This window comes from Cyprinodon tularosa, unplaced genomic scaffold (genome assembly GCF_016077235.1).
Source record: "Cyprinodon tularosa strain WSP-4 unplaced genomic scaffold, ASM1607723v1 ctg200, whole genome shotgun sequence".
In the NCBI taxonomy this organism is placed as follows: domain Eukaryota; kingdom Metazoa; phylum Chordata; class Actinopteri; order Cyprinodontiformes; family Cyprinodontidae; genus Cyprinodon; species Cyprinodon tularosa.
In genome coordinates this window covers 775,519-800,133 of record NW_024038735.1, presented here as the reverse complement: position 1 = coordinate 800,133, position 24,615 = coordinate 775,519, and the positions used below count along the sequence as shown (strand labels likewise).

The following is a 24,615-nucleotide window of genomic DNA, read 5'->3' as shown; positions in this document are numbered from 1 at the left end:
ACAGCCAATATCATCCCCCCCTCTCTCATGACAAGGCGCACGAGTCCTATCATGAAAAAAGGTTAATTGTGCGACCTGAGTAACGCGCAGTAACGGGGGTGTCGGCAATGGTAACTGCGTTATAGTTACAGTAAGAATAATAATTTGGATTACTCGTTACTAAAAAAGGTAACGGCGTTAGTAACACCGTTTATCCCATCACTGGTCCCCTACTGTTCATTTTTGATTACCTAAAATATTCTTTCTGTCATGATTTGTGGACATTAAGATCTAAAGAGAAATGTTATATCCTGGTCAGACCCTGTAATTCGGTGAAAGGCTGGAGTCAGAGTAAAAAAATATGCACACCCAGGAGAAGGCCAGTGGCTGGAAGTTGGAGGAGATTTTGCTGCCATTCAGCTGGCTTTTGACAGGGGAGGGCCATTTTGAATGGCTGCTGCTTTAAGGGCTTATAGCTTCTTTAGTAAAAAACCGGTTAGATTTGACACAAATTAAACCTGCCATTACTTATTTTACATCTGGCATGCTGTGTGCAGTCCATGTCCAGCCCTTAGCTGGGTCCAGAACCGGGCCAAATGTGGGATAGGAGGTTAAAATAAAGCCAATATCTCAATACTTTTGGAGACTGAAGCTCATTTACTCTGGAAATAGAAAGAATGCCACATGCATGGCTTTTCCTTTCCAGTATACCTTTAGTTAGTCTGTGGAAAAAGTTCTTAAAATTGTTTAAAATCAATATGTTCAACCTAGTTTTAAATAGTTGCTCTTTTTAAACCTCGTTTCTATATGATAGAGTAACTTTACATGTACAGAAGCCCTTTCTCTAAGATTCCCAAGCTCCCCCCTTTGGCTCATGATTGCTTCCCTCCAGGTCTGATTCATGGCAGCTGGTCCAGTCCGAGTGTCTCCCGTCCTCCATAAACAATGCAGGCTGCTCCCCCTTCCAGTTTCACGAATCCACAATCTACAGTCCAGTGAACAGCTCAACATGGACACGGGTCACAGTCCAGCTGCCAGATCACGTCTCCTCAGGGTAAAGAGACGAGAACAACTATTTCACAGGTTGGCCGTTTGATATACATTGCATCAGCGTAAAGGATTTGAAAGTTGTTTCATGTTGCAGAGCTACCCAGTTCCGCTGGATTCAGAAGGAAGGAACGGGAGAGAGGCATAGCTGGGGAGTGGATAATGTTTACATCGGAGAGGCATGCCCAGGGCTCTGTAGTGGCCATGGATACTGCACAAGTGGATTGGTCTGCATCTGTGATGAGGGATACCACGGTGAGTTAAAAAAAAAAAACGGTATTCTGGAAAAAAATTTCTTTTACCATAAGGATCCCTGTTTAGTTTGTAGAAATCTTATTCTCAAACATTTCTTATACATCCCCTTTCATGTGTCTAATCAACAGGTGATGACTGCTCCCTCTCAAGCACAGAGCTGCCAAGCTCCATCAAAGATAACTTTGAATCTGGTGCGGTGTCTCCAGAGAGTTGGCAGCTTATCGACGGCGGTGGAGTGGGCAGCGGCTGTGGGCAGCTGTCCCCTCATGCTCACGGAGACTCGCTCTACTTTAGTGGCTGTAAGCTGAGGCAGGCAGTTACCAAACCGCTGGACCTCACTAGAGCCAGGTACAGGTACTACCAAACATTAATAAGCAAATCATTAGAAGAAAACATTATGTTTTCTAGACTCTTTTATTGGTTATCCTTCAAACAGATCAGGTATCTCCACGCCAACATTTCTTTTCTGTAATCCATTCTCCTTTTTGTCTCCAGTAAGATCATGTTTGTGCTGCAAATCGGCAGCGTGGCACAAACAGACAGCTGCAACGTAGCGCTGGATCAGGCCGACACAATGGACCGGGCCGTGCTGCTGCAGTACAGTGTCAACAATGGAGTCAGCTGGCATGTTATTGCCCAGCATCAGCCCAAAGACTTCATAAAAGCCCAGAGAGTTTCCTACAACATTCCACTGTGAGTGTGTGCATATGAGTAAATTAACTATGAATATATATCTGCTCTTCTCCCTACTGCCGAAACCAGACGGGAGAAGAGCAAAAACATCTTTTCCTCTGAGAAAAGCCTCCAGAGCAGTGTTTTGCTCTTCTTTCAGTGAAGAAATACTCTGTAATTCTGATAAAACTTGCTGGAAAGCCACGCTAACGCTAGTTTCATCGGCTGAAGCCGCCATGTTCTTTAGACTGAACTGTCACGCTTCTCGTTTGGTGAACGGCTCCAAATTTTCTTTAACGGAGAGTCTCCAGACTGATTAGCGAGTGAAACCTTGAAAGCTCGCGAGATCAGGATGGTCTCACGAGGCAAGATCCGTGGAGGAATTGTTTCTTAGAAAGCGTACACAAAGGAGGAAAACGTGTTTAAGCTTCAACAGAATTTATTCCGGTCAAGTTTGACAAAATCATTGATACAAGCACAAATTGCAGAGGAATATCTCACCTTCTATTAGGCCCTTACATCTAGTACATTTCAGGGATAAACCCATTGAAAGGCAGAGAGTTTCTGCCCACTTTCCTATTTTATCTAAAAGGGTCCCAAGGAGCCCCCTGTCCTTCTCACACAGCCTACAACAGGGGTGGGCAATTCCAGTTCCTGGGGGCCGGTATCCTGCAACTTTTTGATCCATCCTTAGTCCATCACACCTGAATCAGATGGTTGAGTTACCTCCTCAGTAGGCAGTCAGTTCCTTCAGGGTCCTCTCAATCATCTAATGACTTGATTAAGTTGTGTTGAACCAAAGGCACATCTAAAAGTGGCAGGATACCGGCCCTCAGGAACTGGAATCGCCCACCCCTGGCCTACAACATGACCATATAAGGTGATGCTGGAGCCGCTCTGGCCACCAGAGATGGCAAAAGTACTCACTTTCCGTACTTGAGTAAAAGTACAGATACTTGTGTTAAAAAATACTCTGGTAAAAGTGGAAGTACTGATTAAACTTCTTTACTCAAGTAAAAGTAACAAAGTACAGGCTTGTAAATTTACTTAAAGTATAAAAGTAAAAGTAGAAACCACTTTTTTCATGCCGTTGCCTACATTTTAAATGGATGTCTGCCAATAGGACTAGATCTCCGTTGTGTTCATTTTCAATCATCTCGTTGTCCATGCTACTATGCTAACGCCAGCGCCACCAAGCTGCAATGATTTGCCGCCAATGAATACCGCCGAATCTGTCGATTCATCTTGTAGTGGTGCGTCAAATGCAACGTAGATTCCCATCCAATTAGATTGAATTTGGTATTGATGACGTGAAAAATAATAACGGTAACTCCATTGAAATGATTCAAAACTAAAGTATCGAGCCAATTTTTTAAAATGTAAGGAGTAGAAAGTACAGATATTTGTGTAAAAATGTAAGGAGTAGAAGTAAAAAGTCGCCATAAAAATAAGTAGTAAAGTAAAGTAAAAATATCAGAAAAATCTACTTGAGTACAATAATGAAGTATTTGTACTTCGTTACTTCCCATCTCTGCTGGCCACCATATGTCAGCATAGTAATGTGCATTTTGGCTAACCCACACAGAAGAGTGAACACATATAGAAATTTACAGATGTAACAGTTATTTAAAATAAAAATAGAATAATCTTCAACAACTGAACAAACTGAGGAGATCAGGCTATATATTTGCAAAGGTGATAGAAAGTTTTCCTAAAAAACTTAGACAAGTGAATTAAAATTAGTCAAATTAGTAACAGCATTTTTCCTTTAACTTCAAGGCAAAGAAATTTTTTTGTTGCCCTATTAGATAAAATCCCAATTAAAACATTAAAGCTTGTGGTTGTGATTTAACTCAATGCGTTTGCAAGGAATCATATAAGCAAGTATTATTTTTCTTCCATTGCATTTGAAATAAATACAATATTGATTAATTCAGTTGTGATGATAGACGATAGCGATAGTTAGGCTGCTATTATTGCAAATAAAACCCCTTTACAGGGGAACAGAAGACCTCGCCTATTCAGCCAGGCCAACAATTCCCTTTAACGACCCCTAATTCTGAGACATAGACAGGTATGGCGTGTTGCAGGTTAACAAAAGAAGCCAAGCAACCCCCATTCAAAAGAGTTGGACCCATTCATCCGCTTCAATTTGCATGTTGTTGGGCTACTGTTTAAAACCTCGAACTCAACGCTAATTCTGATATTTTGAATTGAAAACTTTCCCTGGATTAGAAGAGGAACGTCTTCAAACTTGGAAACAAAGTCCAGGGGATTGTTGTTTTTTTACTTTTAGGTAATCAGCAAAATTTACTTTATGAGTCTATTTAATTATGGAAAACAAAGCTTATTTTATAACTAACTTAAAACTAAAGTTAAATAAGCAAATGAATATACCGACTGACCTAAAACTACCCTGTTTTTACGAATGTATAAATTAAAGGTTGTATTAGTTTTATACAGGTGAAAAATCCTGGTATTTGCTTCTTTAATAACTAACACAACAATCTTTTTCCCTCTGCAGGGAAGCGAGGGTTCAAGGGGTGATGCTGAGATGGTGGCAGCCAAGACACGATGGTGCAGGACATGACCAGTGGGCGTTGGACCATGTGGAAGTAGTTCTGTGAGTACCCAATGCCCCAGCCCAGCTGTTGGTAACCTCCCGCCCACCTATGAACTGCCCCTGACAGAATCCTGAGCCTCACCCTCCGCCTGACCTCCTTGCAAAGATTTTCTCCCACTGCACACAGACTCAGGGTTACTGATAGTTGCAAAACCACATATGTGCCGATCAACACTGACAACAAACCTCTGAGCTGTCAAGTAATTTTCATGACTTCTGCTGTGAGCGCAGCAGAGCAGGAAATTCATCAGAGTGGTTTAATAGAAATGGTGCTGCTAGTTGATTGTTGTTTGGATTTTAGCAGATCAGCTCTTGCTGTTGGATCATGATATTTTCAGTTATGCTCTTTTACATAGAAAGATTGGTACTGTGGATGTAATTCTTCAATGTCAATATCTAAAAATCCATTTTTTGCCTTACTCTTTGAATGAGTTAGGTCTCATACTCATCTAATGTAAAGAAAAAAAAAACATCAATATTACCTCAGTTTGTTAATTAATTTACCTGCTCTTAATGGTTGATTTCAGTAGAGATGCACTGATGAAAGATGTCTGTAAAAGATGTGAACCTCCAACCTGCTGATTTCCCATAACTATAACTTAAAAAAAAAATAATTCAGATCAGGAAACAAAAAGAGCACAGAATAGGGGGCAAAGTAAAATTCTATATTTTTAAATGAACCAAATATTTGTTTGAAACAGAGCCGTCTTACTCTAACCTGACTCTGCCAGATGGATTTGCTCCGCATATCCATCTGAAAACCTTCCGTTGAAGTAATTTTGAGAAGGGGCGAAAATACTGGTTAGCTGATTGGCCTATGTTGGTGATAGACGGGCCAAATAAACCAATCAGATCAACGAAGCATATGACCTACTAACAGAGCGACGATGAAGAGGAGCCAATTGATAGATCAAACTCTTGCCAAAACCAGTCGGGAGAAGAGCAAAAACATCTTTTCCTCTGAGAAAAGCCTCCAGAGCAGTGTTTTGCTCTTCTTTCAGTGAAGAAATACTCTGTAATTCCGATAAAACTTGCTCGATAGCCACGCTAACGCTAGTTTCATCAGCTGAAGCCGCCATGTTCTTTAGACTGAACTGTCGCGCTTCTCGTTGCGTCACACCTCAACCCGCCTCAAAGCCAACGCTGATTGGACGTTCGTTTGGTGAACGGCTCCAAATTTTCTTCAACGGAGAGTCTCCAGACTGATTAGCGAGTGAAACCTTGAAAGCTCGCGAGATCAGGATGGTCTCACGAGGCTAGTCTTACTCTGCATCAATAGAAATCTAATAATTCATAAATGATGTCTGTTTGGATCACAGTACGTAAAAATATGTATATCCATTCACAAATAATAGCTCTTTCCAACTTAATGATTTGAGGATAAAATCTTTGATTTCCTGGATGTTAAAACAATAAATTATCAATTAAATCAAGAATTAAAAATCTTTGTTAATATGGACTCATAATGTTATTTTTTCTGAACAGTGGACTCAAAATGCACTCAAGAATCCATTTCAGCCTCAGACTGTAATTAACTTCCATTATTGACTTATTAATGTGGGGTTTACGTGCTGAATTAAGTACTTTTTCAACTGTAGAATAAGTACTTACAAATCAAAAACTGTGATTTTAAAATCTTTTATTCATATTTGAACAATAATCCAGCTCAGGGTTGATTTAAATATATATAGGGTTTAGTATGACTAATTTGAAAGAATATTGATTGATTAATCACCTGCTGGAGGTCTGTTTATTAGCAGATTAGAGCAGCCAGCTTTTCTAAAACTATTTCCATTCGAAATCTTCCATCGCTTGATCATAGAACAACTCATTAGTGCTTAAAGATGCAGCGTTGACTGATTGGAAAGAGATCAGCAGTCTGTCAAGTCAAAGTTGGCTTGACTCTAACCAGACAATTTCTCAGTGCATCTCTAACTGAGATAGGGCAGCTGTAAAGGATTTCAGAGGAATGAGCCTCATTTGCCAAATTGTCTCGCAAAATGTTGATTTTATGAAGTAAAGTCTTTAAATTTGTTGGGTTTTAAGGTTATCTGCAATACTTTGTTTGCATTTTTAACTTTTAAGCAACCTGAAACAGAGGAGTAAACATTCTGCATACGCTGAAGATATCATGACGTAATCAATGCTACATTGGTCTTTTATGCTTGCTCATCACTAACATAGCACCATCATAAAGCATTTTAAATACTTCATGTTGGTGGTGGATTGAGAGCAACATTTCATCGTACAGGCGTGGATTTCAGATTCTGCATAACATCATTTCAGTTCAAATTATGCAGAGTTGCTAACAAACACACTAATATGCTGACCTTTGCCTAACCTCAGCCCTCCCTGGCCAACATGGCCGTGACCTGTCCAACTCCTCCCCTCTGCATCTGATCAGTTTTCAACAGTGTCTGCTGATAAGAGAGACCGTGACCCTCACTCTTTGCTCTGTTTATTTCTCTCCGCCCACCAATCCTTCACACATTTTATTCCTCTTACGCTTCCTGCACAATCTTTTCTTTTGGCCCACCCTGCCTTCGTCTCCTGCTGCCTAACATCCCCTCTGATCACATGGTTGTGGTTTCTCTACCTCTTTTCATACCATCCTTCATGCTCCATCTCCTTCTCCTACTTTTTTCATCATTTTATTTAAATCGTCTTTCGTATTTTCCCATTCTTGTATAAAATAAATGGATTTCTCCTGCACAACTTTCTCTATCCTTTGGTTGTTTTCATTTTTTGTTACATGTTTCTGCCTCCTTCCTCATATTTTCTTCCATACTCTCTCTCTCTCCTGACTCCCTCACTTCTCTGCCTTCCTCTCTCCTCCACTTTGGGCCTCTGCCTCTCCAGGCTGGGGCTAACACCCCCCCAGACCTTTCTACAAGACAGCAGTCCCCACCTCCTCCTGCCCATCCCCTCTCGTGCTCTAACCTCTGCTCTCTTCTGTATTCTGCTCCCTCTGGCATGGCTGTAGTGTCAGGTAAGTTCTCCGCCTCCACCTGAACGCACCTCCCTCCTCCTCACCTCAACAACCACCACGCACAGACCCTCCTCCCACTCCTTTTCTTTTTATTCCTTTTATACTGCAGACACCCTTTCATAATTATATGCAAGTCTTTTCATCACTACCAAATTCATCACCATGCTCTCACAAAAATGAACGCACCAGACAGGTCAGAGGGCTGGTCAGTTGTTCACTAAGTTCATGTAAAGGCTCAGCACAGAAAGTAAAAATAAAAATGCATCACTGCACATTGGATAAAGAGGAAATGACTCAAGAGGTAGATACTGATTGCAAAGGTAGAAATATTATTCCAGTTCATCCATGCTTTTGCCATGTCAACATGATACACAGTAAAACATCCGATCATGTGCTTATTAGAAGTGTAACAAGAAGTATTTTAAACACAACTAAATTCTCTTCAAATCTGAATCTACAGAATGCCAATCTTTTTCTCAGTGTTCTTCTAACGCTCCCTAAGAGTTTAAATTCACAACAGATCTCAGCAATACCCCAAATAACATTTGAAAACAAAGAAATACAAATAAATTAGTACACAATATTAAAGTGTGTGTGATAAAATGGAAGGACAAGAAGGGTTCTGAAAGGAAGGGAAAGCCAAGAAACTGTGAAATCTGTCAGAAAGGCAGACTAGTACATGGAACATTTTTGACTCCGTTCAAGGGTTTAACCTCAGTCACGCCTTACCACAATTATAATCATATCACAGTCATGCAGGTGTAGTATGATAATATATATATATATATATATATATATATATATATATATATATATATATATATATATATATATATATATTTTTTTTTTTTTTTTTTTTTTCTTTTGTAACATACTAGTATCGGTGTTCGGGATCAGCCGGTACTTGTAGCACAAGCATCGGAATTGTATCGGGAGAGGAAAAATGGCATCGGAACATCTCTACATAAAATAATAAAATTGAGCAAAAGCACATATGGAATTTGTAACCAATAGTGGCTCAGTGTTTGCAACTAACAAAGATAAAGACAACGTCCGTTTCAGTGCATTTGAACGGCATTATACTACAAGACATACTATCTTCAAACTCCAAAATACTTAGACCTGATCAAACCTGATGTGGATAATTCTACACCAAAAATGGGCAAACTCACTTCCTGTTAAGGACGTATTTGTGAAAGCCATACTTTTCGATTAAATATTGCTAAAATGTTGTCCAGGTCTTGTGAATCCAATATTGTATCTCATCCCGTCTCATTAGCCAGATGTATTGTTACCCTTCTAGTGCTTATATGTGTGATGTAATCATCACTATACATGTTTGTTTTGTTGGTGAAAGTACCTCAAGCCCCTGTCACACCTTGACGATTTAGACCAGTGTACGTCTGATGTACGAAAAATCTGGCAAAAACGCTGGATAAGTTATGCGTACGTTTTGTATAAGTTATGAGCATGCTGAAGCACGCTGAAACACGTTGGCACATGTCGACATATGGCATGTACATATGCCAACGTAAGCCATACGTGGGGCATAAGTTACAGGTAAGTTTTCTGATCGTTGACATACGTTAAGTGTAAGTTACTCAAGATTAGCTAATCCAAAACCTATGAGTAGCTTGGGCATAACTTAAGCGTTACTTGTCAAGAACTTATCTCGAATGCATATCAACGTATCTGACGTTGCCATTATTTTTTTTTTTGGCTTTTTTTTTTGGGTGGTAACAGCAGCTAGGTTAATACCATGATCATAGACATCTTTTTGATGTCTTTGATGCTGCCCCCTAGCCTCGTGAGACCATCCTGATCTCGCGAGCTTTCAAGGTTTCACTCGCAGATCAGTCTGGAGACTCTCCGTTAAAGAAAATTTGGAGCCGTTCACCAAACGAACGTCCAATCAGCGTTGGCTTTGAGGCGGGTTGAGGTGTGACGCAACGAGAAGCGCGACAGTTCAGTCTAAAGAACATGGGGCTTCAGCCGATGAAACTAGCGTTAGCGTGGCTATCGAGCGAGTTTTATCGGAATTACAGAGTATTTCTTCACTGAAAGAAGAGCAAAACACTGCTCTGGAGGCTTTTCTCAGAGGAAAAGATGTTTTTGCTCTTCTCCCGACTGGTTTCGGCAAGAGTAGCCTGGCTTGTGGTTGTGTTTTCGTCGTCGCTCTGTTAGTACGTCATATGCTTCTTTGATCTGATTGGTTTATTTGGCCCATCTATCACCAACATATGCCAATCAGCTAACCAGTATTTTCGCCCCTTCCCAAAATTACTTCAACGGAAGGTTTCCAGATGGATATGCAGAGCAAATCCATCTGGCGGAGTCAGGTTAGCTGCCCCCCTCGGGTCACTGACTTGTGATATTTCATGGGCATTACACTGACGTGTGTTATGCATAAGTTAGGCTGTCTTGGACATTCGTTCTGGACTCGTTATGAATACGCTACATATACACCCAAAATAAAAAAAAATATATAGAAAGTTTAGTGTATGCCAGCGTTTTAGGAGATTCTGTTACGTCAGGCATACCCTGGCTAAATCGACAAAGTGTGACAGGATCCTCAGCTCCAAAGCAATCTTCTAACGTTTTTGTAACCTAAAAAAAAAAAATTCAATGCAGAAAAAAAACCTTATGTGTATTTAGTTTGAATAAGGGAAGTCTGCTACCTCCTCACACTAGTCTAAAAATCTTGCATTATTGGTTATGAGATTAATTGATAGCTTTGTTTTTCCTGTATGGCTTTGCGGATCAACTGTTGCAACGACTCTCCATCCTTTTTTTCCCCCACTTTGGCTGTTTGTTTGTCTGTTTGTCTGAAGACAACAACAACAGCAAGTCTTGTAGGCCAGGAGCTTCCTTTTTATTACCATTTGGTTTCTGGTTAGATGTCAGAAATGCACAAAGATGCACTCATTTCATCGATCTCTTAACATAATAATCCACCGGCCATTCCTAACACTTCCACTACCACGAGCATCGGCCATCATGCACATGCAAACACCATCCCCCACATTCCTTCGTCCACCCACCCGCTTCACAGAGACCCCCTGCCTGCCCTGGCTGTACTCCTGGCTCACTGGCACCGCCCTACTGGATGGAAGAGGCAATAAACAGGCTAAGCAAGAGTGATCTTCTGCAGCTTTTTTATTATTTTTTAGTTTTTAATTTTCAGTGCCTTGCAAAAGTATTATTACTGCCTGGTGTTTTAAAGGATTTCTACACATAACACCTACAAACTTCAGTCGTTTTACTGGGGTTTTATGTGATAGACCAGAATAATAAAATGTACAAGTGAAGCAGTGTACTAAGTGAAACAAAATTGAGTTTATTTTGATTTTTAACATAAATCTTTTTGCATTCTTATTTACTATATGGTCAGATATATTGGTCAGGCCCAATAAAATGAGCATATTATGTGTTTGACAGGCAGTTTGAAATTAAAAAGAAAGATGAGCTTCATAGCCATAGATTTGTAGGCAATAATAAATATAAAAAAATTATCATACTAAGTAATATTTGGTCATTAGAATATGATCTGTGTCTTGATTTAATTAAAGGTCTGACCCAAAATGCAGAAGACCAAACAGAGAGACTCGGGAAAAGTTTAACAGGTTTATTAATAATATTGAGATGAGTCCAGTGCTGCTCTGAACACTGTCAAACCGGAACTGGAAAGTGAGGGGAAGACACTGCGGTTAGTTCAGGCTCAGTGGGAAATTTGATTCTTTGGTTAGAATTGGAGGAATAGGTTGCAGACTCACTTTTCCAGAAAAAGGTGTCCTTTATGGAATCCAGTCTGTGTGGAATGTTCCACACAGTTTGGTGTTGGGCGGACAGGGTTTTTACTCAGACTGCGGTTGTTCCTTGGTGAACGGAGAAGCTGACTGCCACTCAGATTTCCTGCGGTACTTGAACGGGGTGTGGTGCAGATATAACCCTTGCTCGGTGTGAAGCTCAAACGACCTCTGTTTGGAACCCCAGCTCAGTTAGAAGCTCAGTTGATCCTTCCAGAGAGAGAAGGTCCGAAAAAAATCCAGTTTGCAGGATGACTTCCTGCCGAGAGGCAAAGACAAAAAAACAAAGTTAAGACTCAGGTTGACAAAAAACTCAGTTTGACTCAGCAAAACCCAGCTTGGCTGGAGAACCCCAAACTGGCAAACAAAAACTCAGGTTAGACTCTGCTAAACTAAACATGGCTAGAGTACCCAGTATTGGCAAACACTCTGGCGTCGAGGTAGTGGCAGTCAGCAGCTTAAGAACCCTCCACAGGTAATGAGGCAATGAGCTGCAGGTGTGCAGGGAGAGCCAATGAGGACGGGGCACCACCTGGTGGAGGAGGAAAGGAAACACAAAAACAGACCACACAAACTGGATTCCTGATAATCTGATGCAACAAAAAAAAAAAAGAATGGTTTGCATACCCTGTTGGCTGAATTGCAAACACGGATCACTTTGCATCTTCCTCTGCTTAATGCTTACAAACATGTTTGCATCTGTCTTAAGACACGCTAACCTTTGGAAGATCAGGACCATAGTGTTGCATGCAGGATAAAAAGATTATTTTTGGTCTCACCTGACCAGAGCATCTTCTGAAACATATATGCTACCCCCTACATGACTAACAGAAAACTGGAAGTCTGTCTTTTGGTTTTCTTTAACATTTTTTTTTTCTTGCCACTCTTCTTTTACGGCCAGATTAGGGACTCCACGATGTTGGGTTCTTGCATTTGAGCCATGGCTCAGATGCAAGAACAACTTTCCATTTCTAATTTGTTTCATTTTGTTAATAGTAATAAAATCCCAGTAAAATATTGAAGTTTGTGTTTTTAATGTGTCAATCTGAAAAGAAAAAAAAAACATTAGGAGTTTTAATAGTTCAGCAAGCTACTGTAATCTTAAAACCCGTAATGCTCAGGCCCCTGCTCTTTTTTTTCTTCTTTTTTTAACTCTGACCTCAAACACTTAGTGTCAGAGTTAACCTCTTTTATTTATGTAAGAATATCTGTGGTCCTTGTGTATTGTCTTGTCTTGACAACAGTCGTACTTACTTGTTTCATCGTCTTTATCTTGCCTTCCATTGGTGTAGAATATAGAGAAAATCCAAAGTAGCACCACTTATTCCCTGAGCCATGAGATCTAAGTAGATGTTCAGTGTTTGAGGTCATGGTTGATTGAAAACGAACGCATGAACGTAAAGGTGAGAGGTTGTTGAAACTCCATTTACCCATCTGTGTGTCTGCATGATTGGATCTGCCGAGTGAGAGCTTGGGAAGTTGTATTCTGCTCTACGTTCTCACTAATTTCCACATCCCTCCTTCTCCCTCCCTTCTCCTTTCACTGACTTTGTCTCCCTACAGCACGCGTAAACAAAACTACATGATGAGCTTTGCCAGACAGACCGGGATGCGTCACTACTACAGCCGCAAGCGGCGGGCACTGCAGCAGCAAGCCTGAATTACCCCCACCCTCAAGAAGGGATCTCTGAGCAGCCAATCACACATCACCCTGCCTTGCACATCCCTATCCTCCTGACCGCATATCACCCTGTTGTGACCCGTCCATCGGTGGATTCTCTCTTTCCATTCGCCGCCACATTCTTCACCGAGCCGTGGCTTTCTCCACCAAACAGATCGGCAAGAATCATACTTCTACTAGCAAAGGACTAAAGCAGACATTTGGTTTACTTTCATGTTCCAGAAAAGACCGTCCATTTTTCTATTTTGTTTTCGTTATTGTTGCCGTCTTTCCTTGAGATCCTAATACCACATGCGGTACCCCTCCCTCAGGCCACCTCCATCACCTTTTTCCCTCTTTTCCTACCACACTGTGAAATTATAAGATGATATATCACTGCTGAACTTACCAGCTGGTTGGAAGGTAGCCTCCCAGTTCCACTGAGCCACCGAGGGAGAGGGAGGGCCCCTCCAAAGCTGCCAAACAGTATGCCAGGAGGACACACAGCGACCATAAGGAGGAATTACAAAGAAGAAACTTCAAAAAGGCAAACGAAAAAAAGAGCAAAAAGATGAAAAACAAGAAAAAAATACAGTGTTCTTGGTGTTCTGTGTGTTTGTGGATTAATTTTGTGATAAGTTGATAAGTGGTGTTCCGTTTGTTTGTTCGTTTTCTACTAATTCATATGATATTATGTGGGGGGGGGGGGCGGGGGTGACTGGGGATAAGCTGGGTTTTGTTTCCCTTCTCATTTTCTTTTTTTTTTTTGTCGTCTTTGGTTAAAGTGTGAGCAAGGAGCACAAAACCTCAACAACCAGAGAAGGAAGGAAAAGATTTGCACGAAAATGAAAAAAATAAATTATGGGAAATAAATTAAGACTGATTTTTTTTTTTTATCTTTCTTTTTTATATATATATTGATTTTCAAAAATACAGATATTTATGGTAAATGATTCTTCACCTAACCTATTTAAGATGCACTGTGCGTGAAATCTGTATGTTATTTTCAAGTGTTAAGTTATTAAACAGTCGAGTCAGGCTCTCGGACAGCAACATCTCCCCTCTTCCTTCTCTTTCCTCTATAATTGTGCCGTTTCCTCCCATATTCCTCTCTCTCTATGCCGATTTCTGTAAACCTGGAGGTGAGGCTCTACTAGTGTTGTTTTTGGAAGTCTGTGTAATATGGACCCTCTGCCCTCCGTGTAACTCCAGTATAGCAATCTCCTGTATATATATGTATATCCACTATGGGGAGACCCAGCAGCCTTATTAAAGGGAAATAAAGAACTGTTGAACCTCAAAATGTACATCTTGTCACATTTTTTTCCCTCCTTCCCTTAAAGCCTGTGTATTATCTACACTGCCTGGCCAAAAAAAAAAAGTCGCCACCTGGATTCAACTAAGCAAATAGGTACGAGCCTCCTATTGTAGTGTTGCACCGATACCAGTATCGGACGGGGCCCCGACACTGCCCTAAAATGGTGGTATCGGTATCGGCGAGTACCAACAAATAGGGCACCGATACCATTTTGAGCGCCAAAAGTTTATTCAACTATTGTCACCCATTCCTGGTAGGCAATAAAAAGTTCTACTGGATTCACTTTGTATTCGATTTTTTCCTGCTTCACAAAGGTAGGCAGCAGTTTGACAAAGCCATGATGGCAATAATTTTACATTATTATGGTATCGGTATCGGCCGATACTGCACAGCCAGGTATCGGGTATCGGGGCCAAAAAATGGCATCGGCGCAACACTATCCTATTGGATAATTTCTGCATGGGCGATTATCTTTCAACTGGCAAAAAGTTATGTAACCCCAACTGGTGCAATGACTTGCTTCTCATTTCCTAAACAACCATGTGGAAAGACACATCCCATGGTCGTGGAAAAGATGTTAGTCAGTTTGAGAAGGGTCAGATCATTGGCATACATCAAGCAGAGAAAACATCTAAAGAGATTGCAGAAACTACTAAAATTGGGTTAAGAACCGTCCAACACATTATTAAAAACTGGAAGGATAGTGGGGACCCATCATCTTCAAGGAAGAAATTTGGCTGGAAAAAAAATCCTGAATGATCGTGATCGGCGATCACATCGAAGAAAAACAGTAGAACTCAGGGCTATGTTTAATACTGAAAGTAAGAGCATTTCCACACGCACAATGTGAAGGGAACTCAAGGGATTGGGACTGAACAGCTTTGTAGCCGTAAGAAAACCACTAATCAGTGAGGCTAACCGGAAGAAAAGGCTTCAATTTGCTAGGGAGCATAAAGATTGGACTGTGGAGCAATGGAAGAAGGTCATGTGGTCTGATGAGTCCAGATTTACCCTGTTCCAGAGTGATGGGCCAATCAGGGTCAGGGGGGGATTTACCATTATGCAATACTAGGCAGTTGCCTATGGCCCCAAGTTCCTGGGGGCCCCATAAAGTATGTATTTTTAATATATTTGTGCACATTAACTATGTTTTTGATGAAACTATAATATTAAGTGTGTCTCTGCCCCCCTTCGGTGTCCACCACATTGGATCAGTCAATTTGCTGCAAATGTTCAGAAAGGTCCAAACAGACAGCAGCAAACCAGTTGAAAACAAACAATGCGAAGAGCAGCGTTGTCAACTTAGATCTTTTGTTGCTATATTTAGCAACTTTTTAGACCCCTCTAGTGCATTTATTCCAGAAAAACACCTAGTGCCAAATCTAGCGACTTTTTTTTGTTAGTGGAGACTTTGGCGACAACATATAAAAGCAGCGAACTCTGCTCTCCAGAGCAAGTAGATTGGTAACCCCGCCTCCTGCTCTCCTCTATCTTGTCTGCTGTCATGATTCATGCAGCTATTATTTCATCCAAATGAAAAATGGAGAACAGATAAGCAGATCATGGCTTGTCTACAGTGGAAAAAAGAACTATTATTTACTTTTGCCGTCGGGTCTTTGGAAATGCATGAAGGCGCAATCGGCTAAGTGAGCTTAGTGATTGGAAAAAAATCTTTCATTCCTTTTGAGACAGTATGAAAAGTCAGATGAGTACAAAACACAGAGAGGAAAACAAGAAAAGGGACAAGAAGAGAGGGACAAAACCTAGAACAAAGAATGGATGTCTATTCTATTAACATCTTTGTATCTCTATAATGGGTCAATTCAGAGGGCCCCATGCCTGTTTTTGCCTAGGGCCCCAAATTTCCTAAACCCGCCCCTGATCAGGGTAAGAATAGAGGCAGGTGAAGTGATGCACCCACCATGCCTAGTGCCTACTGTACAAGCCTGTGGGGGCGGTGTTATGATCTGGGGTTGCTGCAGTTGCTCAGGTCTGGGTTCAGCAACAGTATGTGCTCAAAGAATGAGGTCAACTCAATGGACTTTTTCTTCCCTGATGGCGCAGGCATATTCCAAGATGGCAATGCCAGGATTCATAGGGCTCAAATTGTGAAAGACTGGTTCAGGGAGCATGACTCATCATTTTCACACATGGATTGGCCACCAGAGTCCAGACCTCAATCCCATTGAGAATCTATGGGATGTGCTAGAGAGGGCTTTGCGCAGCGGTCAGACTCTATCATCAATGTAAGATCTTGGTGAAAACTGGTGGGGCCCCCTTCTCTGGGGGGGCTCTCGGGGAACGGGGGTGCCTATTGGAGTCAGCGGGGGAGCTGGCTCCCTGGGAGTGCAGCAAGCACCCCAGTCCTTTGCTCCCCATCCCCGAAATCCTCCCTCTGCCTGCTCCATCACTCGGACACACATGTAGGTTTTTGGGGAGGGGGTCGTTACTGGAGGGCCACACCTTCTGATGACGTCCCCCACACCAATTTTATTTTGCATTTTAGACACTTCCATCTACATCATTTTCACAACACACATCTATGTAGGGCATTTTCGGGGGGTGGGGGTCAGGGCCACCGGGGGGGGGGCTTATTTTATGGGCCTCACCACGGTCGGCCTCCTCCATCCCCTCTCGCATCTAGACATTGAGGGTTGAGGGTTGTCGAAGGGGGGGGGGTGTGCTGGCACCGTCTATCTCCTGGAGGGGGGGTGGAGTGTGCCGGACACTCCCTCTTGGTACTCCCAGTTTTAATTGCATCTGAGAGCAACACGCAACAACACCACATTCGAGCGGGCGCAGTGAGGATCGGGGTCTTCTCACAACCCTGTTCTCCGGCTGCCGCCTGGAGTCTGGGGCCTGGAGGAAGAGCGGGCCACCTGGTCCGTGGTTTTGGCTGGGGCTGGCTGCGGGGCCTAGGTGGCCTGCTGGTGGCGGGGCTGTCACCTCTGCTCTCCCCAAAGAAGGTTGGATGGAGGGGCATGAAGTGCCTGGTTGAAGGTTTTTTTTTCTTTCTTTTCGGGGGGGGGGGGGGGGGGCGGTTCTGGTTGGGCGGCCGGCACGGGATGGGTGGGCCCCGGTCCCGGGGGGGGCTCTTGCTGGGGGTGGTCCGGTCCGTGTGCGGGGTGGGGGGCCGAGCTTGAAGCAGGAAAGAGATGGGTTGGTGTGGCGGTGTCGCCGCTCCCCTCCCCTCACATCCGGATTTTAGGTTCACTTATGGGGTCATCCGATAGTCCTGGGACCGACCACCGGTGTCACCGGGTTTTTGGTCCTGGTATTATTGGATGTGAGTGTTATGTGTGAATGTGTGTCCGCGTTATTTTCTTTATTTATTATTATTATTATTTTATTCAATTTTTTTTTTCCTGTGGTACGAGTGGGGGCACTAGGGAGGGAAGGCATGATTGAGATGGTGTGTTTTTTTTTTGTGTTTTTTTCTTTCCCAGGTTGGGGTCTCAACCGCACCCTCTCCCAAATACATCTCAAGTCTCCGCTAAGTGCGGAGCCCATTCCCCCCGTCCTGCTCTCCCTCCGCTGGCTGGCGTCGGGGCTCACCGGTGCACTGGTGGAGCTGGGGGTGGATGCCCGGGGGACTGCTGGCTCATTCCTGGCGGCCTCTCCGCTGGCCCCGGCCGGCCGGGGCTTTGCTGGGGCTCCTGTCTGGGGATCTGGTGCCCTTGGGGCCTCGGATCCCTGGGGCCTGGGACTGGATCCGCTTCGGGGTGGGGCTGGGTGTTGTTCGGGGATTTTCGGGGTCGGTGCCGGTGCCTTCGCTACGATGCCGGTTCCTGGGCGGTGTTTCTTTCCTATGCCGGTTCTGTGGTATCGGTTCGGGGGGGGGGAGCTGCACGGCATGGTGGGGTGCGGGTCTTGGGTCCTGTTTTGGGCTCCGGTTTTTCCGCTCGCACTTCTCCTCTTGCCTATTTATTTTAATTGTAATTATTAATTAATTTATTTACCTATTTATTTAAGTTTTTTGTGTTTTCTTTTTTTTCTCTTCCTCGGTGGGGGGGAGCGGTTGCGGGTGGGTCGGTGTCTGGTGTCCGCTGTCGCATTGTGGGGGCTCCCTTTTTTTTTTTTTTTTTTTTTCTTTGGGGGGTTTGGCATGTCTGTTTTCTCGGGGGGCGGGCGGGTCTGCTGGGTGGGGGTCCTGCTGGCGGCGCGCTGCTGGTGTGTGGGGGTCCGGGCGGCTCCGGCGGGGGTAGTGTTGGGGGGCCGGTCTGGGCGGGCTGGCTGGGTATTCGGGGGGGTTTTCCCTCCTGGAGGCATGGCGGGGCTGCTCTGTTCCCGCTGATCGCGGCGGGTGGGGGCCTGGAGTGGCTATGGCCGGTGCGTGGTGGGGGGCCGGGGCGGCGGAGCTGCTCTGGCCGCGTGTCAGGGCCTGGTGCGGGCGGCGGACGTGGCTGGGCTGCTTCGGCTTCGTCCGGTGGGGGGGCGGCGCGGTTCGCTCCGCTCTGGCTTTGTGCTGCCCCTCGGGCTGCTGGGGGGGGTGGTTGCGCCGGCTGCGGTCTGCTCTTCTTGCGGTTTTGCGCCGGGCGGCTTTTCTGCTCTCGGGCTGATTCTGTGCGCGGTGTGTTTCGTTGCGCGCTGTTGGCATCGGTCTTGTTGGGGTGGGGCTGCGCTTTGGGCCGGGGGGGCGTTTTGGGGGGGTCCCGCGGCGCTTGCGGCCGGTTCGCGGCGGATGCGCATGGGCCCCGGCCGGGGCCGCCTGAGTGTTTTCCTGGGTGGTGCGGTCGCGGTGGGTGTTGCGGCCGGTCGCCGGGGCTTGGTGCTGGGGGGCGGGGCGTGTTTCGGTGCTCTGTGGTGCTGGGGCGTTTCGGTCGGCGCCGTGGGGGGGCTGGTGTTCGGTGCCCGGCCCTACTTCGGGGTGGCCGGCTGCCGGCGGGGCCCGCGGACTCGTCCCCGCGGCTCCCCGGGGCGCCGGCATGGCGGTGGCTGGGGGCTTCTTCGTGGCTGTCTGTCCTCCTGCCTTGGTGGGGTCTGGTTTCCGGGGCTGGCCCCGCCTTGGTGCCTTCGCTTCTGGGGTCCCCTTGGGCGCCTGGGGCTTTGGGTCTCCCGGCGCTGGACTCAGTGCTCTGGGGGGTGTGCCTCTCCGGCTCTCCACAACCACTATTGAGCATTTTTTCTATGGTTAAAACTTTACATGCACAAGTTCACCCTCACAAACAACTACAGGTGCTAGGCTTCAGGTACTTAGAGATTCACTTCCAAACAGAAACTCCACATTCATATCTTCAGGTAACACAGAGTACATGTCAGACTTAATATTACTTTAGCGATAGTTTCAAGGTGTTTGCTTTATTGTATACCTCGTACCATGTTTTTTTGGTTGTGCTGTTCTTTTTTTTTTTTTTCTCCATCTCATTACAGGTGTTGAAGCAGACTGAAAATGTTTTGTCATTGTCTCCTTCCTATCTCCTCTTTCTTTCATCTTTTGTCCTGTTTTTTTCTTTTACTTTCTTCTTCTGTTTTTCTGCTCTACTTACATTGCAGTGTCCATATGAACTGTAAAACTCCCTGCATAATTATAATAAAGCAATTTATATACATGAAACAAGTGGAGCAATATGGCAATTGTGATACCGCTACACTTGTGAAAGTAAAATCTGTTGGGCTCCTTTTGGCATCAAGACAATTATTCTTATTGCCACCTTGCCAGACAGGACACTGTTAAAAAAAAAAAAAAGATCTTGGTGAAAAATTAATGCAACACTGGATGGAAATAATTTTTTTGACATTGCAGAAGCTTATCGAAACAATGCCACAGCGAATGCGTGCCGTAATCAAAGCTAAAGGCGGTCCAACAAAGTATTAGAGTGAGTGACCTTTTTTTTGGCCAGGAAAAATGTTCCTTTCACCTCTTAGCTACAAACTACTAGGAAGCAAACATGTTTGAAATCTATTGCCAAATGTTTCAGACTACAAAGGAAAATCAAAGTGTCGTTGCAGAAACATGCAAGTAATTATTTTTAGGTAAAAAAAAAAATGCTGAGAAGATTCATTGACAAATCTGTTGCCATTCTTTCTTTATTGGGAGAAATGAAAGAAGGAAATCGTGGAAGAAGCGAACCCACACTTCACCCTGAACACGCCGTCTCTGGAGATGGTTTTATGCTGCAGGATTGCTTTCCTTTGCAGGGATTAGGAGCTTGGTCTAGAACAAAAATGAGAGGCACAAAAATGTGAGACTTGAGTGTAGGTTCCCCCTCCGCCAGGACAATGATCCGAAGCAAACGTTCCAAATTTAGACAAAAGAAAATATAAATTTATCTCATGCAATTTAACATTTCCTTTAAAAACATTTACAAATTTTATTCATTTGATGACTGAAATATTTTTTTCTAGATCTAAGCTTGATTAACTAATTTCATCTTATGTTAAGGAACAATTATCCAAGACTTTTTTTTTTATCCATTCATAAATCTATGGTAAATCTGTGGCAAGATTTGTATTGCTGTGAAAGGTTTATCTTTATGAAGAAATTCTCAAAACTATTAGATCTGCTAAATTGCAAAGATTCAGTTATAAATGCTGGTGAAGATTCATCCAGGTCAAAGTCATAAAAAAAAAAAAAACCTTTCCAAGGTTGAAGACTTTTTACTTCCCATCCAGGAAGCAAAATTTCTTCAGCCATGGAAACAAAGTCCATTGTTTTGTTTTTTTTTACTTTTTTTGGAAATCAGTTATAAAACGAATGCGATATTGCCTTTGGCCAAGCAAGACAAAAAAAAAAAAAAGATTTTGTTGTGCAATACAGTGCAACCCCCCCTTCTTTCACATTTAAAAAAAAAAAAAAAAAAAAAAAAATCACATAAAAAGTAAAGAGTGACTATAGTGAATTTGTGCAAAACGACACCCAGGGAGTAATAGTACTGTGACTTCCATAAAACAGAATCTCACCTTATTGCAGTTTTACATATTAGTCAGAAATGATACTTCATGTGTGACCAAGTTTATCTGACCTGGATTTTGGTGCTTTATAATTTCACAGCATAAATTTCTTGTGTGAAATATTTATTTATAGATTGTGGCATAAAAACATGAACATTAAGAACAGAAGGAAGAATAAAAACATTTCTAGTATTACGATGGTGCACACCTGAGTTTTCAGACTGGGTGTTCACCCCTTAACTGACATGAACATTACTTCATTCACTGAAACTGGCCATCATGGAGACAGTCACAAGCATTACAAGGAAATTAAAAGGTTTCATCGTGACACCTGAGTTACAGTACGACCAGTCGCAGCATTCGTAGGTCATGGCGTAGGCTGCTCCTCTGAACCGGATGCTGTTTGCTTTTCCACAGTTCTTCTCTGGCAGGCACCCCCTTGCCGACAAGGCGGTGAAGTTTCCGAAATGACCCAGCGCGTGGAAGCACACCTCGTTTGGAGAACACTCCGTCACTGAAAGTTCAATCTTCTTCTCCTTCTCCAGGATGGGGGTGAAGTAGCATTTCAGATTCTCACAGAGCGACGAGGGCAGAAGAAGATGAAGGCACAAGACAGCAAGAGGCAGGAGCTGCAACACGTTCTGCCTGGGAAATACAAATACAGATGAAGGGCGGACTGCAAAGAAACCTTAATTGTACCTCAGTTATTCTGTCTCATGCTTCGATCAAGTGAGGTTTCAGTAAAGGCAGTTTCTAATTGTCACGCTTTTTAAAATACCACAGCCTCTAAGCATTTAAACCAAGTCATAGTGTCGCAAAATTAACATTAGTGAAAATAAGAGTTTAAATCATTTCTACAATAGTTCTTCTGATGCCATTGGAAAAACAACTCATGACCAGGATTTTTAACACTGCTGTGATATTTCCTTCAATATATAACAGTGTTCCAGTCATGCTTTATTGAAAAAAAGAAGAAAATAAAAAGGAGTGCTGGTCTAATGGTTAGAGCGGTGCGCTTGTGCTCTGAGAAGGTTGAAAGTAGCCGGTTCAATCCCCACAGCCTCCACTCTGGGTCTCTGAGCAAAGACCCTTAAAGGAATAGTACACCCAAAACATGATTAGCCTTAATTTTCTACTCACCCCCATGCTGAACAACACTCTGGAGTACTTTTTTGATATCTCAAATGCATCTGGAGATCTGGGAGGCTTCTTGCTGTGTGCTGACATTCAAATAATGGAGGTCTATGGCGCCCGAGGCAGAAAGGTCCATAAAAGTCCACAAAAAACGTGTCAATATTCCTCCATACTGCTCGTCCAATGTATTCCAAGTGTCCTGAGTGGGTAGCATCCAGAATTTACTCGAAACGAAGTAATTTAGAATGTTTTTAGAGCATAAACAGTAGTGTATATGATTTCCTAAAAGCGCGCGCCTGCGCGTTCACGACGCTACGGAACCCGGCAGACCAAACCAGATGAAAGTGCGCATTCAGCGTCTGCTCTGCCGATAATGCAAGCGTAGAAGAAGAAATGTGCTGTTTACCTGTGCAAAGAAAGAAACAACGAAAGAAAAATGTCTGAGGACTTCAGTGTTGAGGAAGAGCATGAGTTCTTTGCCGAGCTGAATGCGCACTTTCATCTGGTTTGGTCTGCCGCGGTTTCCGTAGACTCGTGAACTCGCAGGCGCGCGCTTTTAGGAAATCCTATACACTACTGTTTATGCTCTAAAAACATTCTAAATGACTTCGTTTCGAGTAAATTCTGGATGCTACCCACTCAGGACACTTGGAATACATTGGACGAGCAGTATGGAGGAATATTGACACGTTTTTTGTGGACTTTTATGGACCTTTCTGTCTCGGGCGCCATAGACCTCCATTATTTGAATGTCAGCAGACAGCAAGAAGCCTCCCAGATCTCCAGATGCATTTGAGATATCAAAAAGGTACTCCAGAGTGTTTTTCAGCATGGGGGCGAGTAGAAAATGAAGGCTAATCATGTTTTGGGTGTACTATTCCTTTAACCTCACACTGCTCCCCAGGCGCTGCACAACAGCAGCCCACTGCTAGGTTAATACCGAGCTCAATAAAGTTCAATTATTAAACATTTTAATTTGCCGTTTTAAGGGTTAGGTTTTGGATTTTTTTGTGGTTTATTCCAACTTTTGAAAATTTGAATTGAGAAAGCTTCCTGGAGAGGTGGAGAAACGTCTTCAAATCTTGGAAACCAAGTCCAGTGGATATTTGTTTTGAATTTTTACGGAACTTTTGAAAAGTTTTTTTAGGTTATCTTTTTTCATAGTAAAATAATCCTTAGGTTTTTTTTCTTGCTTTATTTACTTAAGCCAGGGGTGTTTAAGTCCAGTCCTCAAGAGCTACCATCCTGGATCTTTTTAGATGCACGTCTTTTCTAACACACCTGAATCTAAAGGCTCAATCCCCTCGTTTAGCTCAGCAGAGGCATCATAATGAGACTCATTTGAGTTAGGCATGTTAAAATAGGGTGCATCAAAACGTTGAAGGATAGTAGCTCTTGAGGACTGAACATGAGCATCCCTGACTTAAGCAATGCCCCAATTTGCAACAAAGGGAAGAAATTGTAAAATTGTGATGGTATATCAATCTTTTTTTTTAAGAAATTAAAATTTTATTTAATACCCATTCAGTGTTAAATTTTACTAAATCTTACTCTTAAATTTAATTTAATTTAATAGTAAGAGTATTAGTGCAAAGATCTGGTTTGAATGCATTTAACTGATTACCAAACTGGTTTAAGGCAACACAGCCGAGTAGTTTAAAATAGCTCATTTTCCAGTTTCATGTTTGCCTTTTCTGACTAATTCAGGACCATCAAAGTTTGTGGTTATATAGATAATATATCATTAACAGTGTTAAAATACTGGCCTCTACATTTCTAATAACATGCAAAAATCCAAATCTTAAGCCTTCTGAAACTCAGAGTGTATAAAAAGGTTAGTTTGCCAATTAGTATTTCATCCAAGGCATAACAATGACATTTGAAATAAATGAAAAGGCTTAATTATATTCTTTATACCTTAATTTTACCTTTTTCTCAGCAACAAAAAAAATAAATAAATAACTCTTCAATTCCATTTTACATATTTCTACCAACTGTATGAAGGAAGTTTACCAGATTCAGTGTCTCAGAATCTAATTTCAGGTGTTACCAATGTCCCTGCTATACTAGTGTTACAGTTTATAAAGTTAGAAAGTGGATGCAGCTTTTTGGTAGACTTACCCAGCCATTTCAGAGATTGGAAATCCACCAAGCAAAACTTTTCAGAGATTTCACTGTTGAAACTTTGCTTCCTCTCTGAATGTCTCTACAAAAAAAGGTCACACCTTCCAAACACACCTG

General features: G+C 42.8%; 2 protein-coding genes across 2 annotated transcripts in view; one reads left to right on the top strand and one right to left on the bottom strand.

Annotated features, from left to right (window-relative positions):
• reln (reelin) overlaps positions 1-14,334 on the top strand; it is a 177,776-nt gene extending 163,442 nt beyond the window's left edge. Inside the window, exons 59-65 of the mRNA XM_038284654.1 lie at positions 872-1,033; positions 1,124-1,281; positions 1,410-1,629; positions 1,777-1,974; positions 4,478-4,576; positions 7,560-7,565; positions 12,935-14,334. Of these exons, the coding sequence (XP_038140582.1) occupies positions 872-1,033; positions 1,124-1,281; positions 1,410-1,629; positions 1,777-1,974; positions 4,478-4,576; positions 7,560-7,565; positions 12,935-13,031 (940 nt within the window). The 3' untranslated portion in view covers positions 13,032-14,334. The remainder of the gene's footprint in view (positions 1-871; positions 1,034-1,123; positions 1,282-1,409; positions 1,630-1,776; positions 1,975-4,477; positions 4,577-7,559; positions 7,566-12,934) is intronic.
• A 6,040-nt stretch (positions 14,335-20,374) lies between these two features.
• On the bottom strand, positions 20,375-24,576 carry bncr (bouncer). The gene is made up of 3 exons (XM_038284652.1): positions 24,496-24,576; positions 21,572-21,885; positions 20,375-20,503 (listed from the first exon to the last, which is right to left on the bottom strand). The coding sequence occupies exons 1-3, from the start codon at positions 24,501-24,503 to the stop codon at positions 20,427-20,429; spliced, it is 399 nt and encodes a 132-aa protein (XP_038140580.1). The 5' UTR covers positions 24,504-24,576; the 3' UTR covers positions 20,375-20,426.
• Positions 24,577-24,615: the final 39 nt, after the last annotated feature.